Source organism: Apteryx rowi, unplaced genomic scaffold, assembly GCF_003343035.1.
Source record: "Apteryx rowi isolate R43461 unplaced genomic scaffold, aptRow1 scaffold_0, whole genome shotgun sequence".
NCBI lineage: Eukaryota > Metazoa > Chordata > Aves > Apterygiformes > Apterygidae > Apteryx > Apteryx rowi.
In genome coordinates, this window is record NW_020447195.1 from 2,110,968 (window position 1) to 2,132,056 (window position 21,089).

Below are 21,089 nucleotides of genomic sequence, written 5' to 3' on the forward strand. Positions count from 1 at the left end.
ATCTAGTTATTTCTGCACTAAGACCTTACTATATTAAAGCACAGTTTCCAGAGAGCTACCCAACTGTGATCTGCAATCTTTAAGAAGGGAAAAATCTATTCCCTCTCTTAAGATTTTGTTCCCATGGTTAATCACTTCCTCTAAAAAGAAATGGTTGCTGTATTTCTCATTTGAGTTTGGTTTTAACTTCTAGACTCTCATTCTTGATTAGATGTTTCACTTTTAGATTACAGAATACGTTAACATTCAGTATTTTCCTTTGGTGAAAGTACTTACAGACCAAAATCTAGTCATTCATTTCTGATACCCTCCCCGCCCCAAATTTATATGTCCTATGTACCCAGTAACGAAGAAAATATGACTCCTTTCTAGCTCTCAATTTCAGATAAATTGGGGATCTCAGGCCTATTTCTAATAGATAATACTATACACTACATAAATTACATTGTAGTAGTTAGTCTGCTGGTTAAAATCCTAGTTAGTTTGCTGGTAAGAGAGAATGATTTCTGACACGTCTAGGTCCTTCCCCTAGAGAACAAGCATGTAGGCTTTGCATTAGGGAAAACACACAAGATTTGTGTGTTGTGCTCAGTTTGCACCTTTTCTGCTTGGCAGAAGATTGCTGCTCTTGCTGCTGGAAATCTGCCTCCTTTTATTTGCACTGAGGTCACACGGCTCAGCCTTATAAATACATTTTTAAAATCATATCAATCAAGGCAAAAAAGTATTTCATCCTTTTCTAGTGGCCTGCTATAATGAAAAAAAGCTAACAACAGTTCACTTCCCATTTTAAAAAAATAAAGCAAGTCTGGCCTCTGATAAGTGGTCAAGTGGAAATTCTACCAGGTATCTTGCATTTGAGCTAACATTAACATTTAAGAATCAACTAATAAATCAGAATTGAGTTGAAAGGAAAAGCTATCTATAATCTAGTATGCCACTGGGAGATTAAAAATTATAGAGGATTAATCCCTTGATTTTGGTGATCCGTACACTATTTAAGAATACTGGCCTTTTTCTATTGAAGTCAATGTCATCAGCTTACAAGCTTTGTCCTTCTACAAAAATTCACCTTAGAAAGGGATAAAAGAAATAGAATCATCCTTTCCTGCAGAAGCCATGCAGCCATGTTAAAATAATGCATGACCTTAATACACCTGCACAGAAAAAAATTCTTATCAGGTGATGTTCAGATTATATGATGGACAGGAAGGTAAAAAGACTGAAATAACACAATACTGGCAAAAACAATGCTATTTAAGCACATGCAACACAAAGAGAGCTTAGCAAAATGGTACATCCATCACTGGTTCTATTTTTACTATAGCAAGTGTAATGAGTTTCAGACCAACACAACGTATACTTTTATCACCTCACATTTGGGATTAAATAGAAAATTGCTAGGATAGCTCTTACATCCAACTCTCATTTTACATTTGAAGGGACTGTTCAGTTTCTTTTGTTGGATTGTGAAAACATATGCAAAAAAGATCTTTAAAAGTTTGGAGGCTTTGATTTGCCAAACCAGCAAGCCAGCAGCTACACAAACTTACATGATCTCTTGGGTGCAGCTACGATGACTATTCATGAAGATGTTTTATATGCCATCATTTTTAATGACCTACCTAACTTCCTCTGTTTCTCAGTATAGCAAAAGGTATTGTTTGAAAGCAAAGAATCAAAACAAATTAAAAAAAAAACAAGTGTATCAACACTAAGAACTTTGCCACTACTTTGTAAAGAAAGAAGTCTCACATCCTGTATACTCATTTTCCTGTACTGGGAACACTCTCTTATAAAAAGGGAGACTATGGATCATATTCTGATGTAATGCAATACTTGGGAGAAGGCTAGGAATCATTCTCTGTCATAAAATAGTAATACCTTGCAATTCCACAGCTGAACACCATTCATCCCTAAGGAGCTCAAAGCAATTAACTTACTTGCCATGTATAATAATTATTTCTGTGCCCCTGAAATGCAATGGGCTTTTTGAACGTAAGGCAGCAGCTATTTAATCTTGAACAACCACCACATTAAAAAATGAAACCATATGAGAAATAAGCTTGTTTAATCAAAACCAGAGGGCAAACATAGTCAGAACATATTCAAAGAGAATTTTGGCAAAGAGATGGGGAAGGTGGAGGGAGGGGAAAAGAAAAACTAGCAAAGAACGGTCTGTTACACCTGTATGTATTATATCCACAAAGCATTTTGGCACATGGGTCATGATCCCAGCTTGGTAGCTCTTCCCTTCTCCCCTTTCCAGTATGAGGGGGATTATGGAATCAGAAAATGCATGTGGTGTGGGAATGCTCAGTATCTATGGCAGATTTCCAGGAGAATGAAGATGACAGAGACATGAAGTAACTTGGTCTGATGCCAGCTGGTCCTTAGCTGCAGGATAGCTTCCAGCATCGCATACATCTTGCTGGTGGTCATGCTGATGCCGCGACGGCAAGACTTTAACATAGAGGGTCTAGTGTCTGGTTCACTTACCACGCTAGCTGAACCCTCCCACTGCATGTACATGAAGAGCCTTGGGTTGGGCACCAAGCCTGCCCTAGTGAAGAAGGTGAAGGAACCAGATCCACCTCACCCCTGGCTGCCTCCCCCACCTGCTGCTAACACTCAGATTAAATAGACAGAGGCAGCCATTCTCAGCCTAAACTCTTGAGGACATCAGCAGCAAAAGGGGCAGCAGAGACAGACAGAGCACCATTTCTCACATTGGAATCCAGGACTTATATCTTTCTCTCACAGCCTTCACTACAGCTCTCCAGTGTAAACTCCTCTCTGTCAGACACATGTGAACAGTTTGAGTTGGGTGAAAATTTCTCAAGGAGCAGTGTTTTATTAGATAATGACAGCTCTAAATGTTTCACACACACACACACACACACACACAAAATTCACATGGTTTCTGTGGTCCTCAACTGCATTCATTTGAAGAGACCTATTTTCCCACCACTTCACCTCCCAGTTTGTTCCAGTCCCCCCAGACTTTCAAAAGTTCACAGTTCTGGCCACTAAAACAAAATTTGAAATTACAAAAATCTCTTGTCAATGAGAAGAAGCTCCAGGATCCAAGTTGGCCTTACAGCTATTATCTTTAAGGGTATATTTTGTCACATTAGTAAAATAGGTTTGATACAAACAAAACAACTCCAAGTTCCTTCTGGTTCGTGATGCTCCAAATTGAACAGGCCATTCTCAACAGTTTAAGATTTACTGTGTAAAGGATGTTTTTTGCTTCAGAGTTCACTAGAATTTTTAGTATCCAAATCACCTCAAAGCCCTTATCTGGCTACGTACACCCAGATGATAGATGCCTCTTGCTATTGACTCCCTGAGAGATCAGAAATCCCTAGAGGACGGGCTCTCACTAGTGGCTCTGTTCCCAGGGGTGTTTTAAATCAATGATTTGAATTCTCAAGCTATTACAGACCTTGGTACACTAGTGTAATGAAGAGCAAAGGCGAAGCTTGCTCTCTGCTGAAATTTTGCAGAATTAGGTCATTATATATTAGCACAAGACACAAGAATAATTCTCCTGGAATGATTAAAGATGAAAGAAATGTTTACAAGGAGCAAGTATGGCTTTATTTTAGTAATACAAATTACTATTATTTATAATCTGAATAGGAGAAATGTGTTCTATAATTTTATAAGAATTCTAAGGAGAATGCTATGTATATTGGATTAGCTGTTTTAAAACTGAAAAGGCATCAACTCAAATGATAATACTACTTAGTATCTAAAAACTTGATGTCTGAGGTGCTAAATTATAAAGATTACTTAATGCTTTTAATTTTCAAAGCTGGTTCTAGATGTAACAGCAATAGCAAACCCCTGTGGATAGATGAGATTTAGTAGATGCCTTTTCAGATGGTAAACTGAGGCATGGAGTGACTTTATGTCTTGCTCTAACTGCACTGTGATTTCATGTGAAAAGTTAGATTAAAACCCAGTTATTCCTGACTTCTGTGCTCAAACCCCTGGCTTTCATTGAATATGTTACCGTAATCAGGCCCCTGCATGACCTGAATTTCAGGACATGCCACAGCCCTTCCTGTGAACTACAGTGGGACACTGCAACTCCTCTCCTGCAACTACTACAACTCTACTGAGAAGTAATGAGGAATAGGAGATGCCCTGGAGGAATGTAGGAGACAGCACAGGTCTGGAAGTTTGACGAGGTTTAGACTTTGCCTGGATCTCAAGTACAGTCCAGCATGATAGTTTCGAAAAAATCTATGCATGATGTACACAGGCATCATCTTAAGAAATCACATGAAATGCTTTTCTTTTGAGATCAGATAAATGATATACTACAGTCTCTGAGAGACTGTGTATGTATTAAACTTCTCACAGGACCTTAATGGAGGCCCATCTCTACAGGCAACTTTCTTTGTCTGATCTTCAGTTCCAAAATACCAGCTTTAATTTGTGTTGTGGTAGGCCTAGGCTAACAAGTAGAGGTGCTGATCACAAGTTAACGGCACACCACAGTAACCAAGTCACAATGCTTGGAGTCAATCCAAAATCCAAATTCTCTTGAACTATGCAAAAAATGTTGTATATTTTTTCAGTGTATCAAGATTTATGTCCTTCAATATGAAACAACTGCACAAATAAATGAGTATTAAACTTTGTTTGAAGTGTATTTTTGCAAACTGAAAGCACTTTTTTGCTTGGCATTTCTCATTTATATTTGCCAAAGCTTTTTGTTTTCTGCTTTCGAGGGCAAGCTCTCCTGTGATAGAGCAAAGTTAGATGAGTGGGTGGGGTTTGTTCAATTAAACAATGAGGATTTCATAACAGAAGAAAAGCATGTTTCAAAAGCCAGTGCTGAGGAATTCCATTAAACTTCCTATGCTGGGACCTGGGGAAGAGAAGGATTGATGCCCTATTATAACCGTGAAGAGGCAAGACAGCAAAGCCCCAGGAGTCCAGCTGCTCGTAATTGCTAAACACAAAATAAAAAAGAAGTCAGGCACAAATGTGTTTGTAGATGAGTGCAATGCATTTATTGTACTGCTATTTGTGGGATCGTCTTCCCAAGCATTCAGGGGACTCCTAATTTATCTGTGAAAATGAGTGCAGCTCAGAACTTTAGCATGACTACTGCTCATTGGAAAAAAATCTGTGCCCTCTACGTGGAACATTTTTTTTATTCAGCACACACTGTTCATTTCATACTGTTTACTTTTTGAGAGTGAGTGCATTTTCTCAAGTTTTATGCTTCACTAGCACAATGAGACACAGAGGTTGACTGACACACTTCAGAACTATAATAATAGTAATATTACAATTATTGTTGTTCTAAATACTTCAGTTACCAAATTACGGAGCGACTGAAAGGACCAATTAGGCACTACGATTAATCACTAATAAATGGTCCATGTGGAAGGTTTCCTATTTGCTCAAGAGGCTACGGTTTGTTCAGTCTCTTTAGTGAATACTAATAAATGACCATTATATTTACAGAAAGTAGAATCAAACAACTTTAAATAAATCTCTCACTTCAACGGTAACATGGTATTGTTGGGTTTTGGCATTTGCTTTTTAACAGCAGTGCCTTGAACTAATAGAAAACATTAGAGGAAACATACTAGTTAATTTGTTTCTTCTAACTGTCTTCTCTTGGTAAGGAGGAAAATTAAATGTACCTGAATAATGACAGCTCTCACCAATTTTTATGAAACTGATCTCTGAGTGCTTTGCAAATTGCAGAACACCCCCCCCCACACACACACAACATTAAGTGCTTCAAAGTTTAGTAAATTACACCTTTTAACTGCTTCCCTTTATCCAACAACTTTTCAAGAGGATAAATATATTAACCTGACACTCCAATCTCTGTCCCTGGATGCACGTAGGAAAAATTTTGAGAGCCCATGGTGCTTTAAATATTACTTCTGATCATTGAGACAAACACAAATTGGTCTCCCTGGAGACAAGACAACAGTGAGAGGGTGAAGTTTCTATGAATCACAGGGAAAATTTTCCCATATAATGGACCTCTGGATCCTTTCCAGCAATTCTGCTTTTGTTTTTTCTGACCCAAGCTTTCATCCTGCTCCTGCATTCTGCCAGTGTTCAAAGGGAGAAAAAGATCGGCCTGGAGCCACTGGCATTAAACAAGGATCTCAGAACAAAGAGCGTGCACCGATGCAACGACCAAGTCCAAACAGCATTAGAATAATCTCAGTGCAGTAAGGCGGTGATGGTATTTAGTGGAGTGGGAATCTGCAAATAACAGTAATGTTGTAAGAGCATGAACATAAAGAAAATTTTGTCTGGAAAACGGTTTCTATACATGGGATGCGGACTGATACTTGATCCAGTCATGCAGGGCATATTTGTATCACTTAGACAATGATGTCCTGAAAGATCCGTATCTTGGTCAGTCACTTGACTCTCATCTGAATCTACTTCCCATATTAAAGATGTTTAAACTTGATATCAGACCTCTGCCAAGACAGTAGCGCACAATACTTCCTCCTCCATCACGCTAACACTGTGATGCCCACTCTGTGAGCTCGGAGACATATGGTGCCTGCTGAGAAAACATCTCTGGCTCCTGGCTCACTTTCACACACTGTCTCTCTCACAAGCTTCATGGAAATAGAAAGGGACTGGCCTGTGGCCTGGACAAAACAGCCCTATTTCTGAGTCTCCTCTTTTCTTAAGACCTGCCAGAAATAGGCAGATACTTGAATGATGCACTTGAATGTGTGTGTCAGTGAGCTGTAGATCCAATGCTTCCAGGTAGTGTCTGTGCAATAGGTCTGGTCACATGGTGGAGAAGGGAGCAACTTACAGATTGGAGCTACACGAGTTGAAGGTCTACAGCAAGGTAGCTCAAGAACTAGCACTGCTGCAGTGAAGGAAAGTCTAGTTACAGCTGTAATTTCCCCATTTTAATTCTGCTCTATCATAATTTTCCTTTTCATTCCACTTTACTATAAGAAAATACCAATTTCACAGAAAGGTAAAGGGTTACATTAACATATTTCTTACCAGAAGGCTCTTTCCTAGGATGTTTTCCACGAGCTTGAAGTCATTACGTAATTGTTTGCTCTTGGAACTGGTACCTTCCATCTCCTCATCAGCATAAAAGCGGAAATATAAGGATTCATCCTTAAATTCACTCTTCTCCAGGACTGGAAACAATGTATATGAAATGCACACGTGCATTTACACAGAGAAAGAAAGAGAAACAACAAAAGAAAGTTAAAGGAAATGCTAAATATTTCTCCTGTTGTTGCAGAATAAAGACCAGATACATCCCATTCAACCAGCTATTCAGCTCTATAATTTTAAGGTGCTACAGTATTTTAGGTGCACACTTTTCTTCATGTTGCATAGTGGCTCACGATATGATGTTTGACCTCTGTGGAAGGTAGAATGCATATAAAATGTGAAAGATCCTCTTGGAAGAAAGATGCTACACATTAAGTTATACCTCTCCCCCATATCAAAAAGCGTATGGTAAAACTAGAAAAGGAACAAAGAGGGGTAAAAAGGTTGATCAAAGGAAAGAGAAATGGATAAATAGACTAAGACCTTTCAACCTGAAAAGGAATCACCTGAGAGGGAAATAAGATCTATAAAATTCTGGAAGCATGGCAAAGTTGTTTAACATGTTTTCAAATACTAGAACTGGAGGCATCAAGTGAAACCAGCAAGTGACAATATTGAAACTTGAGGAACTGCTTCTTTATTCAACATGTACTTAGCAGTGGAACCCCTTGCCATAGGATGCTGTGAATGCCAAAAGTGCCTTCAAAAAGAGAACAGATTCTTTAAAGAAAATTGATTATTCTTACATTCTTATCAAGCGCTATGCAAAATTCCCTATTATAATAGTCTGCTCTTAAAAACCACTATTCAAAACATGGATAGTAGATGTTATTTATGACTAGAACTAGCCAATTCATTGGACAAATGCTGTTTTACCTTAAGGAGTCTGTATGCTCAATTTGAAACTGATACGGATGTGGTTTGTTTACTTCCCTAGTTTAGCAGCAGCATCAATGAGGATGATGTTTAGCTCAGCAATTTGGCACTTCAGATTTGGAAGCTTCAGGGGTTCAGCACTGAGGCTCATGCTTGTTGTCCAAGCAGCAGAAACTAGACTAGGGATCTAGTATCCTCTTTCCTCTTTTCCAATGCTCAGCCTAGCATTAGAGGATTCAGCCTCATGTATCTGAGACTATTTGGGTGACATTTCAGGACAGCACTTGGCTTGCGCATTTTTGTCTAATCACTGCAGGGCTCATCATAGCTGTGAGCAAGCGGGTCCACTTGGGCAGGTACTAGCTCAGGCATTTTGTTTAAGTTCAAAGACTGCTTTTTAGATGGACCTGCTTGGATGTCTGCAGTTGTTTGCATGTCAGCATATGTGGCCCAGCCTATAGAAAAGGGATTTTCAGACACTGTCAGTTAATCTGACTGTAAGAGCTCCTTTAATTGGGTGTGGGAAGGAATATCGATGCATTACCATGATGCATGAAGCCGTTATTGCAGAGTCCAACACCCAGTGCGACAGCTTCCTCCCGCGTCTGACAGTCTCCCTAGAAACAGGAGGATAAATATTACACCTCAGACTACTTCCTAAACTAAATTATTTCCCCTCCCTGCAACATGGCTAGTAGCTCTGAAATTAGCAGGATGCTCTTTGTAGGGAACAATAGCAAGCAATTAAAATATCCCCCCCCCAATCCAATCCCATTCATTCATATATATATATATATATATATATATATATATATATATATAAAAAACATCTTTTCCCTCCTACAGGAACTGGGAGGACAAAGACCAGGATTCAGGAAAGCAGCTGTTTAACCGACAAAGAGACATAATATTACCTCAATGTAAAGACTTTTTATTTGCAATCTTAGTGTCTGACTTTAGGACCCATTAGCCACAGACAATAAAACTCATTCTTAGAGAGAGTGGTTGAGAGATCTTATCTACATTCAACCCAGGGGAGAAAAACCTCTATGTAAAACCAGTGCATGTGAACTCTGAAGGTCAGGCTGATTAAAACTGCAGTGGCACTCCATTTTGCATTTACAAATTGGTTAAATAGAAGGAATGTCCAGTTTTCTCTATGCATCTATTTCTTTGTAGCCGCAGGTGAAGACTTTTACAAATGTGCTGGCTGTACATTTTAGGCAAACAGATGAATTCTGAATAGCACTGGCAAAAATCAGCAGGAACCACCGGTCTTTCCCAGATGAAAGATATTGTTGACCAGTGGTCACTCACTATAATGCAAGATTATCTGCTTCTGAGTCCCCCAAGGGACACAGCAGAACCTGGGATCTACTAGCTCACTAAGAGCAGCTGCTCAGTGCACTCCTGTAGGTAGGGGAGCTGCTGCTCTGCAGAGGAGTGAGCTCAGCAACTTACTCCCCCTCCTACGGAATTAGAAGCTGTATCCTACAGAAGTATTATAATTTTTCTTTTTTCCTCCATTTGGAGAACCGGGTATCCTGAAGCTCTAGCAGCTACTGCAAAGTAGTGTACTGAGTTTGTTTTAAGCAAACCAGCTTGCAGACCAACAGCCCTCTAATCTTGGTAGTGGGACATCGGTGTGGACTCCAAGTCCTACCTAAAAATAAGAGTAGCTATTTGCCAAGCTGCTCACTGGCAATATTGCCAAGAAGCACCGCTATGGTGTAAAGATACTACTTGCATACTGAATCATACAGGATCAGCCCTTGCCAATCAGCTGCATTACTGGTATTTGAAGAGACAGTGACTGTGCCACTTTCCGAGAGCAATAAAAAGCCCTGACGCCCACAAATTAAGAACCAAATATTGTTGTCTTGGTAAAAGAGAGACAGAGGCAGTTCTAGAGGAACTGCATGATTATGTAATCACCGAAGGAGAGCCCAGCAAAGGGTTTTGATAAACCTGTAGTTTAACTTTTACAATGAACTAATTTCAAGGCTTTGTAAGTCTTTCCTCACTTTCAGCATTCTGCCATGCAACAGTTCTCAACACTCATTTTGTGTTACTCTATGGCATAAATGGACAGTTTATGTAAAATGGACATTTTACAGAGGCTGGGACTTAAAATCTAATTTATTCTTTCAGTTGTAAATAAACTGGAGGGGAAATGCCTTTTGATATCATTCTCTTAACCTTTAGGAATCTAGTTTTGTTTTAGGCAACAAAATCTATGTGTAGGAAAGCTTTAAAACAGACATGGTTACTCCTGGTGATGTTAACTTGGTCTCAAAATATTCCCTTGGCAAAAGAGCATTTTCTAAATGTAAAAAGATAACTAAAAATAGATCATATCAGGTACACTGTAAGTACTTGTAAATGTTATGTAGCAATTCTTCCAAATACAATAAAAGCAGTAACAGAAATCTTAAGGAAAGAGATCCACTTAGATGAAACAATCTTGACAGAATGTGTCTTAGATAACCTTTTCTTACAGAAGTTGCATGTGAAACTAGATACGCTAGTTTCGATGTTCTAACTTAGGCTTATTCAAATATAATCACTGAAATTCAGTCAGTAGAATTAAAAAACAGTTTACAGCCAGTACCACAGGGAAGGATCATGTCCAGTGCACATTAATATTATTGTTATTATTACTTCTTGTTGTCTAGTTCTGGTGGTGCTACAATGTCTAAAGCCCTAATCATGGTCTGCTTTGACCATTGTTTTGAGCTGCATAAGCCCAGCGATAGAAATAGTTTCTGTCTCACAGTGTTTACAATCTACATGTAGGAGAAAAGAAAACAGATGAACACAGACAGATGTGAAGCACTACTGATGAGCACACCAGCAACCACACCCCTGTTAAATATATTGTCGATATCATGGAAAAGGAGATTTTTCGGATTTGCCTTTCACACAATTACCATTTAAAGTTTCTTAGACTTATGACTGGGGGTCAACTAGTAGTGTTTTATCACAGATCATTTCTGGAGGTCTGGTTATAAATCTTTAGCCAGGTGACAAGTGGACTGGTTTTGTGGCAGTGCAATCCTTTAATGTTTCAAAACACCCCCAGTAGCTCCTCAGATTCTGTGAGGAACAAGAGCTCTGCCATTTGTAAGTGGGGTCTGTTTTTCTCTTTCTTCTCAACCTAGTGACACCAGAAGAAAGATTAGTTTGTACAATGAAGTTGAGGGTCTGGAATCGATGAAACAAGGGAAGCCTCTTCCTTCAAGGATTACCTGTAAATATACATAGGGACTGTAATAAAATTCACAGACACTTTCAGTCTAAATCCCTGGATATGGTTCAGATATTTTTCCTTTCAGGCTGTGATGGCTGAAAACATCTCCCCATTAATTCAAAGGGACACTAAAGTAATAACCACAGCAAACTCTATTTATTACAGCAGTATCTGTTTTCAGGATTTGACTTTGTGCCTATAAGACAGGCATAAACACTTCCATCTTCTATCAGCGCTTATGCTGGTACACATTTCTCTCCACCATCATACTTAAAACTTTGTTTTAGCGTCTGATGCATAATATGGCTGAGACACAGTATGGAGGCAACTGCCATAGAATCCAGCCATTGTGAGGAGCTACAAACAAAAAAAAAAAAATTAAAAAAAAAAAATCAAGCAAGCTCAGCATTAAATCTCCCAGTCATTAGGAAATCCCTTGACCATCCTCTCTCACGTGTGAAAATTCCCTAGTAGTAAATATGCTGTGCTAGTATGTCACAGGACACATTAATAAACCTGACAGGCAGAGCTGCTCAGCTCCTGCAGAGCCCTGATGTCTGCAGAGGCACAAGCCCGTTGCACAGCTGATAATAGAGCTCTTAATGCCTGTCCAGGCCCAGACTCTGAGCACATGCAACACATGGGGGATAATAACGTGTATCACATTTGAATACAACCCTTCAAACGTACACAGGATTAAGCCTCGATTAGCACCCAACTTATCTCTTGACAGAGGAATAATATGTAACAATTTTCAGGTTGAAGGATCAGGGTATGAAATATAGTTAACATCATTTCTTTGAATAAAAAAGTCCCTAGTCTTACACACCGTTCAGTCTTATGAATATTTGTAAAGGTCAAGGAAATGAAAAACAGCTTTCTTATTAGGGAAGGGTCCCACTGGCATTTATACTCTAAATTGCAAACAGAAATCAGAGACTCTGTCCTTCAAAATAGTCATCCTTGTGTCATTAAATCTAACAGAAACAATAGTCCTCACTTTTTGGGCACCATTTCCAAATGAAAATCATGATGCATATCGGTTGTCAGAAACAGAAAAAAAATATATCCCAGCATTTTTCTGTAACTTGTGTAGTTATCAAATCAGACACCAACCATCACCAAAATGTTCAAAAATAGATGCTTAAATTTGAACTGACAAGCTGATATTTGAGCAGTTTAAAAAATGCACTGCTTTGCAAAAAGCTGAGCATTCAACAGCTCCCACTAAAATCTGCTGTTAGGTAGTACAGCCAGAGCACGAATGGTAGCTATATTTCAATCTGGTATGAAAACTTCAAGCACCCCCCATGCAAGTTATTACTCGTAAGGATCTACAAGCAAAAATTGATTTAGCCACATACACAGGAATTCGTCTGAGTACTAGACAGTAATTTAAAAGTTTAACAATGTTCCCCTTTACTAAGCACAGAAGCATCTTCCCTTGTCTTTCCATCTGTATGCATGTATATGCATATACATATATATGAAATAAAGTACATATTCTCCTATATCTTCATTTCTGGCTTTAGGACAATCTGGTTCAATCCTAACGTAAAGGCAAGTTCAGTGAACAGGAAAATGAAAGGCTGGGTTAATGTACCAGAATGAACAGTGAAGGAAAAGAACTACCTTTTTCCAGACCTAGAGCTGATCTTCTACTTTGCCATCTGAATCTTTCTACTGCCTACAGCACTATGTTTAACTATTATAATGGCCAGATTAGCCTGATTACATCTCTCCTCTTTGGCCAAGGCAGACTTTTTTTTTTTTTAATCTCAGGTTTCCATGAATAGGACCCTATTAAATCACATGCAACTGATATGAAAATCTCAGTGCCAATATGTTTGTCCTCCTCTATACTCTTAATAAGAAAGCAATTGACTACTCCATTCTCATTCAGCTGTTCAGCACAGAGTACCTGAAATCTTATCTATCTTATTAATGTAGAAAGATGTCAAATGCAACTGCAGGAAACATTTCTGAAAGACAACATCCCTGGCTGCCAGGGCCTGATTCTCATTCACACTAGCCTCCCTTTATGTCATTCTGACAGTACACACGGGCTTAATGTGATACCAAAGCAGACCATCATTTAAGATGAAAACAGAATGTTAGATTGCTTTAGACTATCAACACTAGATTTTAAATTCCCCAAGCTACATTCTCTTCTCAGTAATTACAAGGTAAATATGGGGCAACTCCAATTTCAGGAGACAACAGTGAATATTTGGTATAAAACTCTAAGTTAATTCTTCAGTGAAATTGTACCATGTTTATCCTAGATTAAATGAGATCAACATTGCTTTGAGTGTCTTCACAAAATCACAGGAAATAGAAATGCAAAAGATCTCTGAGAAAATCCAGTTCATCACTCCTAGGGCTAATGCAGTATTTTCTTTTTAATGCTGCCAAATCCTGAGTTTTCACCAAATGAACAATAACAGAAAACATGAGTGTAAGTTTGAAGAATCTGAATATATTTAATTATGTTGTACTAAGTATGTTTTATTTACTTTTAAATGGAACTGAAAAATTAAGCTATCAAGGACAGCAGCATATTAAAATTTGCTTACCTGTACAATGAGCCAATCCACTAGCTTACTGGCAGGGATTACTGATTTGTAGGTCTTTAGATGGTAGTCACGGTCTCTAATTAAGAAAGAGAATTCAGGGAACATCAGTACAGAAAGGTAAATATTTCTTTTAGGCTCTAAACCTAAGTATACTCTTGTGACCTACTATTGTGAAGTTGAGGATAAAAGAAGAATTATAGGTGGGAAAAAAAATGAGACCTCTAGCTACAAATAAATAAAACAAAGAATAGGAAGCAGATATTCTATTTTTCTAGAAGAAATGACTGGTTTTAAACTTTTCTAAGAACTTGAATTAGAAAGATATTCCAGAACAATACAAATCAGTATTATTTCAAATTTCTCTAGATATTGTTTCAAGCCATCTTCAGTGAGGAAAATGGTACGTTTCTTTCATAACTGCATTGAGCTTCTTGAACTCAGGTTAGCTTACTGCCACTACAACTCCTTTTGGAAACCTCATTCTTGGCTGAAAGTCATCTTCAGGTTGCATTCATGCATTCATGTCCAGTTTACATATTCTGGCTCGCAGTCAGCCACAGTCACTAGCTTAAATAGTTCTCTAATGTTTATCCCTCAATGTACTCATAGACAGTCATCTTACATATTGCCTCTTTGCCCTCTTTTTGTCAGCCTCACTAAATCAAGCACCTTTTAGCCTACGCTGTCATGAGATACTCTCCCGATTCTCTGCACCTGTTCATATTTTACTTCCTTCAGCAGGATATCACAGAGTAGCCAGATACAAATAGAGCACAGTGATCTTTTATGGCATAAGACAATTTCAGCTTTTGTAAATTAAAAAGTAGACGTGTTGGCATTTAGATCTTGTAACACAACTTGCACGATCTCTCACTCAGCCCTTGTTGGGAGGACCACTGTTTCTGAAATCAGGAAAAGAAACCTCGTTGTAACTTGCTGCATTTTGCAGGTTTCTTCCATTCCTCTTCTCAGAACATGGAGATAGTTGATGCTTTTCATCTCTTATCAAATATGTTTGTATCAAAATTCTTTAAAGTAAGAGGATTACGTGGCTCAGTACCCTGGCTTGAACACCTTTCACCTCCAGGTCACTGGATTTAATCCAGCTCATGAGCGTACGAAAAGTTCTTTCCGTTTTAAGGCTGTTCACTGCCTGTGTGAAGAAATTTGGGTGGTCTTGATGCAATTCCTAGTTCCACATCACAAAAGGTATTACCACAATTAATTCACATTAATTGGCTGCTCCCTCTTGTTGAGAGTCTCAGCCGAGAGGCCAAATGCTGAACGGGCAATGGAGAATTAATTCCTCTCTCACCCCTGGATGTGGTCCACTATTTCAAGCTTGAACTCCACTGGCACGACTGTGGAGGGACACTTTCACAGCCCCTGTAACTGTTTTAGAGTCCGGATGTATCTATTTTGCAACCCCAGAGAAGATTTTAGTCTTTGGTTCTGCCAAATCAACCTCTTTCATTAGCACCACACCATTTGATATTCCCCTTTTTCTAAAAATCTAAAATCAAACAACGATCTAAAATTCATCCTACCCATGTTTTCTTTTCACTGATCATCTACAGATACAAATATGTTGTGACTGGCTTCTGTAAATGAGTGCAGCAGAAATGCCTGTGTGTTTGCACAACTCAGGGTGTGAGAAATTAGAAAGGGAAGCAGGACTTCCAGAACTTGAAAAAAATCATGACAGCATTTCCAGAAATATGTATGCTCAGAACAAAAGCTTTCCTCATAGTACTTACATACATTTTTCAGCTTGTCTTCCAGTAATGTGCTAAGCCCAGCACAAAACTGTGGGCGTTCTCTGTGCAATTTTTCCTCGCACACTCTTATCATGAGAAAATGTGTTTTTGAAATGTCAGAACAATAAAGGAAAGTATTAAAATTGAGTACTAACGAGTAGGGGTTTCCAGATTCTGAGAAGCAACTCCCAGCATTTTAATATGGATGCTGACATAGAGTTAGAGCTTTGAATAAGCTAATATTTCACTGCCATTAGGATCTTGGTCCAAGGCCCAGTCTTTCACTGCTTGTATTTAAATGCTTGTCAGGATGAATATTTTAACATTAACTCACTGACTTTTCCCCCATTTCAATCTATCCCTAACAAGAGTGGAGCAGCAACCATAAAGTGTTACCCAGGTCCATGAACTGCTGTTGAATAGTCAAATATGGATGTGGGAATCCTTGAACTTCCTGCAGAACCTCACTGCCTCACACAGATTAAAGGAAAATGATGCTTCACATGCTCTAGACCATCTACACACTGAAGTATTGTCCATCACACATGTATGTGTGGAGCAAGTTCTCCCACCCTCACAACTTCCACCTGAAGTAGATGAGAGACATATTCAGAACCTTCTCTACATCCAACACTATTCTATACATTTTACTTTTTATGTATCATTCTCCAAAGTAACACGCTTTGTTGCTGGGGGTGGGGGAGTACATCATATTGTCCTCAAAGCACATAAGTGTCAGGGTTTATTTAAAGAAAATTTTAAAGGCAACTGCTACATGGAAACTCCCAAGTTTCCAGGGAAGAGAACCAAGCAAGGTTTTGTTCCAAGGATGTAAACAAAATAAGTGACTTGTGTACTTTACGATTCCTCCAGATCCTATTGGTACATACACCAGGTACTCAAAGCAGTTTTCCTGCTTTTTTCGAAGGGAAGTTGCACCATGAAAAGGTGCAAGGTTTTATCGACCTTGCTAGTATGATTGCAGGGATCAGCAATCTGAAGAGGCCAAACAAAGTAGTGGACCACAGACAGATCAGAAAGTAATAGGCTTTGCACAATAGGCTGTCACCTAAAAGCTGGCTCCTGAAACATGTTAGGCTTGTCAAAGGCAAAAAGACATGACAAGAAGACATGAAAGGATGAGAGCCTGGGAGATTCAGGTCTCTCAGGGAAATGGAAGGAAGGGCAAGTAGGAAAGCCAATGGCCAGAAGAAGAGCCTGAACATACTTAAAATATAAGTCTATCCAGAAGGATACTAAAACTTCTGAGAGTTTGTAATTTTTCATTGATCATACACAGTTTACATTCATGCTGTAATTAACACAGATTAATCCTGACATAGAATCTCAGCTGGAGAATCTTCCTATTACAAAAATAGCACATTGATAAAATACCACAAGACAGGCTTGTGGTAATTTTCTCCTTGCCAATCCCTAAAGCACAAGTCTATATCCCTCTCAGTCTGTGGGTACCCTGAGGTCAGAGACATTTTTTCAGCTTCATTTACAATTATTCCTACTTTGCATGTGAATTACTGTCTTAAGAGATGAAATGCACATGTGCAAATACACATGCATATACATCACTATTTTGCCTACCCAGAGCTGCATCACCCTCTACTGCTCTCTCCTTACCCTTTGGGCTGAGATCTACATTACTGTAGAATGGCCAAAACAAACAAACAAACCAACCCAACAACACACAGAGATCTAATTAGGCAGACTTATGATTGATGAACTGCATCTATCTTTGTAGCTACTTTTAGCATGACAATAACATCTATTTCTCAGTGAAACATCTGTTGTACAGCTCGGAGGTTGTATAAGAAGAGGTTAACTTTGTTGAATTTGGGATTCCAGCCATGCCCACCTGAGGTTTTCTCTTCATCGCCAGTTTTTCTGTACCTTAAAATGAAGCTCTGCTGAATGAAAATGCCCAATTCTCAATCACGGGTAGCTAAACAGAACACCCATGTAGTTCAGGCTGGTTTCTGTCACAGGCCAGAAATATTCATTTGATGTCACAGCAAGGCAACAACATCTGAAAATCATCTCCTGGGGTCTGGGAAGATAGTTAACTAGTGCCTGCAGATTAGCTCTATTCTTTAGCATTTATTTATACAGAGCCAACTTCTGAAGATTCCATCCAAAATATTCAGGGTTTTTTCAAATTAGCTTCAGGTTGTGTTCCACTTCAGATTGGTTTTTGTTCATTTAGAGTTCTCTAAATGAAAGAATCCTAGCATTATATTGGCATCTGTTTACATCACTTTAACATCTGTCTACATCCCTTTAGTATCTGTCTACATTTTCCATAGCCCAAGTAATACAGCAGCTACAATTGCACTACACAGTCTGCCCTGAATCAGTAGTCACTTATTAATTGCACTCACTTTAATTCACAGAAAATGTCAGGGTAAACAAATAAACTTGTGCCATGCTAACAGCTCCTGTGGACTGATGGAGGAAGCAAACTCCAGGAAGAGCGTGAAACTAGCCTTTCACGCTCCCAGGGTACAGTTCCAGCATCCTCCAGCAGAAGTACAACTACAGATTCAAACAGTGGAGATATAGTAAAAGAGCCAAGAAAATGTTTATTACAGGTTGCAAGGAGAAAGAAGAAAGATTTCAATGGCAACATGTCATCACTTTAACAAAGCCAGATAGTATACACAAGGGGATCATCAAGATGAACTTACTTTACCACTGGAGTATATAGACAGTGTAGTCGACAGTAAAGTCTCACACCCTGAAGAAGAAAAGATACATGGTATTATCAGCTTTTTCTTTTCAAAAAAAACCCACTGACTAGCTGAAGCTAGCAAAACCTGGACACTGAGGTCTCTACTCAGCCAGAATTATCTACCAACTAACTGTTTTTCTAAACTCTTATCTCTCTTTGTCAAACATTCTTTCCTCTTTCCTGACCTCCAGAAATTGAAAAATCTCTTCTTTTATCTTAATCTCTTCCCTTCCAACATTTTCTCTATTAATCCTTCCTCACAATCAGCCTATGAACTGATGTGCATAAGAAGGAGTCCAATTTATTAAACAGTATGCACAGATACGAGATCAACAGAACTCATTTGACAAATATAATTATGAGAAACTGCAGTTCAATATTGATCTTTACTATCTCCCTAAATTATCATGACCAGATCTTCAACAGACATACTGTGTTATGGCCAATGTCTTCTTTTAAGACCTTTTGTTACTATATTAGGATTGTAATCAGAAACCCTGGGTGCACTCACAAGTGCATTGATATTTATTGCTAAGCTCAGCTTCTTCTTCCTAGAGTGAGTGTCTCCTACAGCATTAGGATGGATAGCTTAATACAACAAAAGTAAAAAGCGGTAGGCATCTCCTATACAACAGATCACCGACATTTAGAGGTAGAGCAAACTCTTTTCATGGTTATTATGCAGATTATTAGGTTCCAGCTAAGACTGATAACACAAACCTTGGACATGATGTCTTCCAATTCACTTCTTGGCTTGTAGGTTCCATCATCATAGCGAAATCTGTACATCACCTGCTCATTCTTAAACTGGTGCTTATCTGAAACTAAAACATCAGTACAGTAACTAAAACCTGTCTTTTTTCCCCTGGTATGTCCTTCAGAGGCCATGCACTTGGCCATACACACTTCTATACCTAAAGATTAGCTGATTTCTGAAGAAAGGACTCAGTTCTTCACATTTCCCCTTCTTGTGCATGTATATGCATATGTGCATACATTTCTGAATGGCTCCACCAACAAGAACAGTTTTCTGAATAGTACATCTCCAATAAACACTGACATTTCTTTCTTTTACACCAGATTCAGTTTATTTACATCTTTGGAAGCAGCCCTAGTGAAGGTAATCAGGATCTTCTGACTTTTTCCAATGTGTTTTGAAACAAATGCCTCCAAAATCCCACACCATTTATCTCAGCACTAATGCCACAGCTCTGCAATTCCATAAGCACAGAGCATTGCAGTGGAATGAACTGCAGCTGTTAGAGGTATACTTCTACCACGGTTCTTGTATTTAATACAGAGTTCCTTCTAAAAATTAAACGTACTTTCAAGAGACTGCTTCTTTTTTGCCAGAGTAGCTGCTCTACAGGAGTGCAGTTAAAATCTTACTGGGTCATGCTATATACTAATAGGCTTTAAAGGCAAGCACACAAAAGATGCTTCAGTGTGATAAGCAACACCTTCAAAAGGAGCATTGGCCCAAATCAGAAAAGAGTTGAATTCATATCCAGTTTCATATAGATCTATCCAACGGGCCAAATCATCAGAAGAGGGTTGAAGTCCGTATGCAATTATATATAGGTTTATTCTGTCTCTGTTCAAATGTAAAGCATTTTAAGAGAACATGTAGGAGGGAAACCCTCATACTGAAGGTAATAATCTAATTGGTAGAAATTATTTGTTTCACTGATTACTAAATAAGTGGTAATTTAACTGATAGGTGCCAATGAGCATTCAAATTTGAAGTAAGCAATAATGTGTCTTTCAGATATCATAATAACTAGTGTAGAAATGACATTGTTCACAGATTAATTTAATGGAGACCAGTTTACGACTACGTAGAGAAACAAAGGAGGAGGATATCTAGAGAACAGCAGCCAAAGCAAACAGTGGATAAGGAAGGGTAGCTTAGTCATTGTAGTCTTCCCTGCCTTGCCAATGGAACAAAATAGCCAGGCCTTTGTGGTGGAGCACCCACAAACATTTTGGTTGCAGTCTTTCATAGCGTAGGCAAAGCATTTGAACTGACAAGAAATATGGATTTACGCTATTTAAGATGCATCTTAGCTTGAGTTTGACTAGCTTGACACAGCTGGTTGCACTGGCTGACCATTTAGTATTCCCCTCGCAGAGGAGCTAGGACAATTGTTTAGAAGGCAGAGACTAGAAATTCTGGGGACTTGTCTTCATTTCATAGGACATCCTGGTCTGTGAGTATTATAATGAAGATTCCTCCTGCTTTTGGTGATATTTTCCTAAATTTCAGACAGTAAATGTGCAGGATCAGGTGTATATCCTTTTGTATATGGTGGAATTCGTAGTCTGTGTTAGCTATTGATGTCTTTGAGAGTCTGCATGCTCTGGGTTTTGTATTTCTAAATCCAGTTGAGAACCAGGTCTGCAGAAAGTACCTTTTGGTCTTCTGTGTCTGGCACATAGCAGATCAGGTTCTGATCATTTCTGCTTTCTGTGATGGGTACCAGGACTTACACATCAGCAACTCCAGATAAAAGAGCCAGAATTCAAGGGGAGACAGAGGAAATGGAGTGATAAAATGGACAGAGCTCAGCACTCTGTCACTGAGCAATCTTCTTTGGCCCTGTTCCTCAAGCAGGCTGAGAGATCAGCAGTTTCCAGCTGACAGTAACGTTATGCCAAGTGAAAACAAAAGATAAAATATATTGCCTAATGTAGAGTAGGGGTAAGGGCTGGTGCACTGGTTTTATGTTCTTGCTACATTAGGAGACACATAATGAGACACTATTCTTGTCTAATGATTTACCAAAGTTTCAAGGGAT

The 21,089-nt window shown here is 38.8% G+C and overlaps 1 protein-coding gene across 1 annotated transcript in view; it reads right to left on the reverse strand.

Moving 5' to 3' along the window:
- PREX1 (phosphatidylinositol-3,4,5-trisphosphate dependent Rac exchange factor 1) overlaps positions 1-21,089 on the reverse strand; it is a 191,926-nt gene that overhangs the window by 38,198 nt on the left and 132,639 nt on the right. Inside the window, exons 13-17 of the mRNA XM_026054773.1 lie at positions 19,012-19,115; positions 18,248-18,297; positions 13,792-13,867; positions 8,510-8,582; positions 7,027-7,169 (exon numbers count right to left, since the gene is read on the reverse strand). Coding sequence (XP_025910558.1) covers positions 7,027-7,169; positions 8,510-8,582; positions 13,792-13,867; positions 18,248-18,297; positions 19,012-19,115 — 446 coding nt within the window. The remainder of the gene's footprint in view (positions 1-7,026; positions 7,170-8,509; positions 8,583-13,791; positions 13,868-18,247; positions 18,298-19,011; positions 19,116-21,089) is intronic.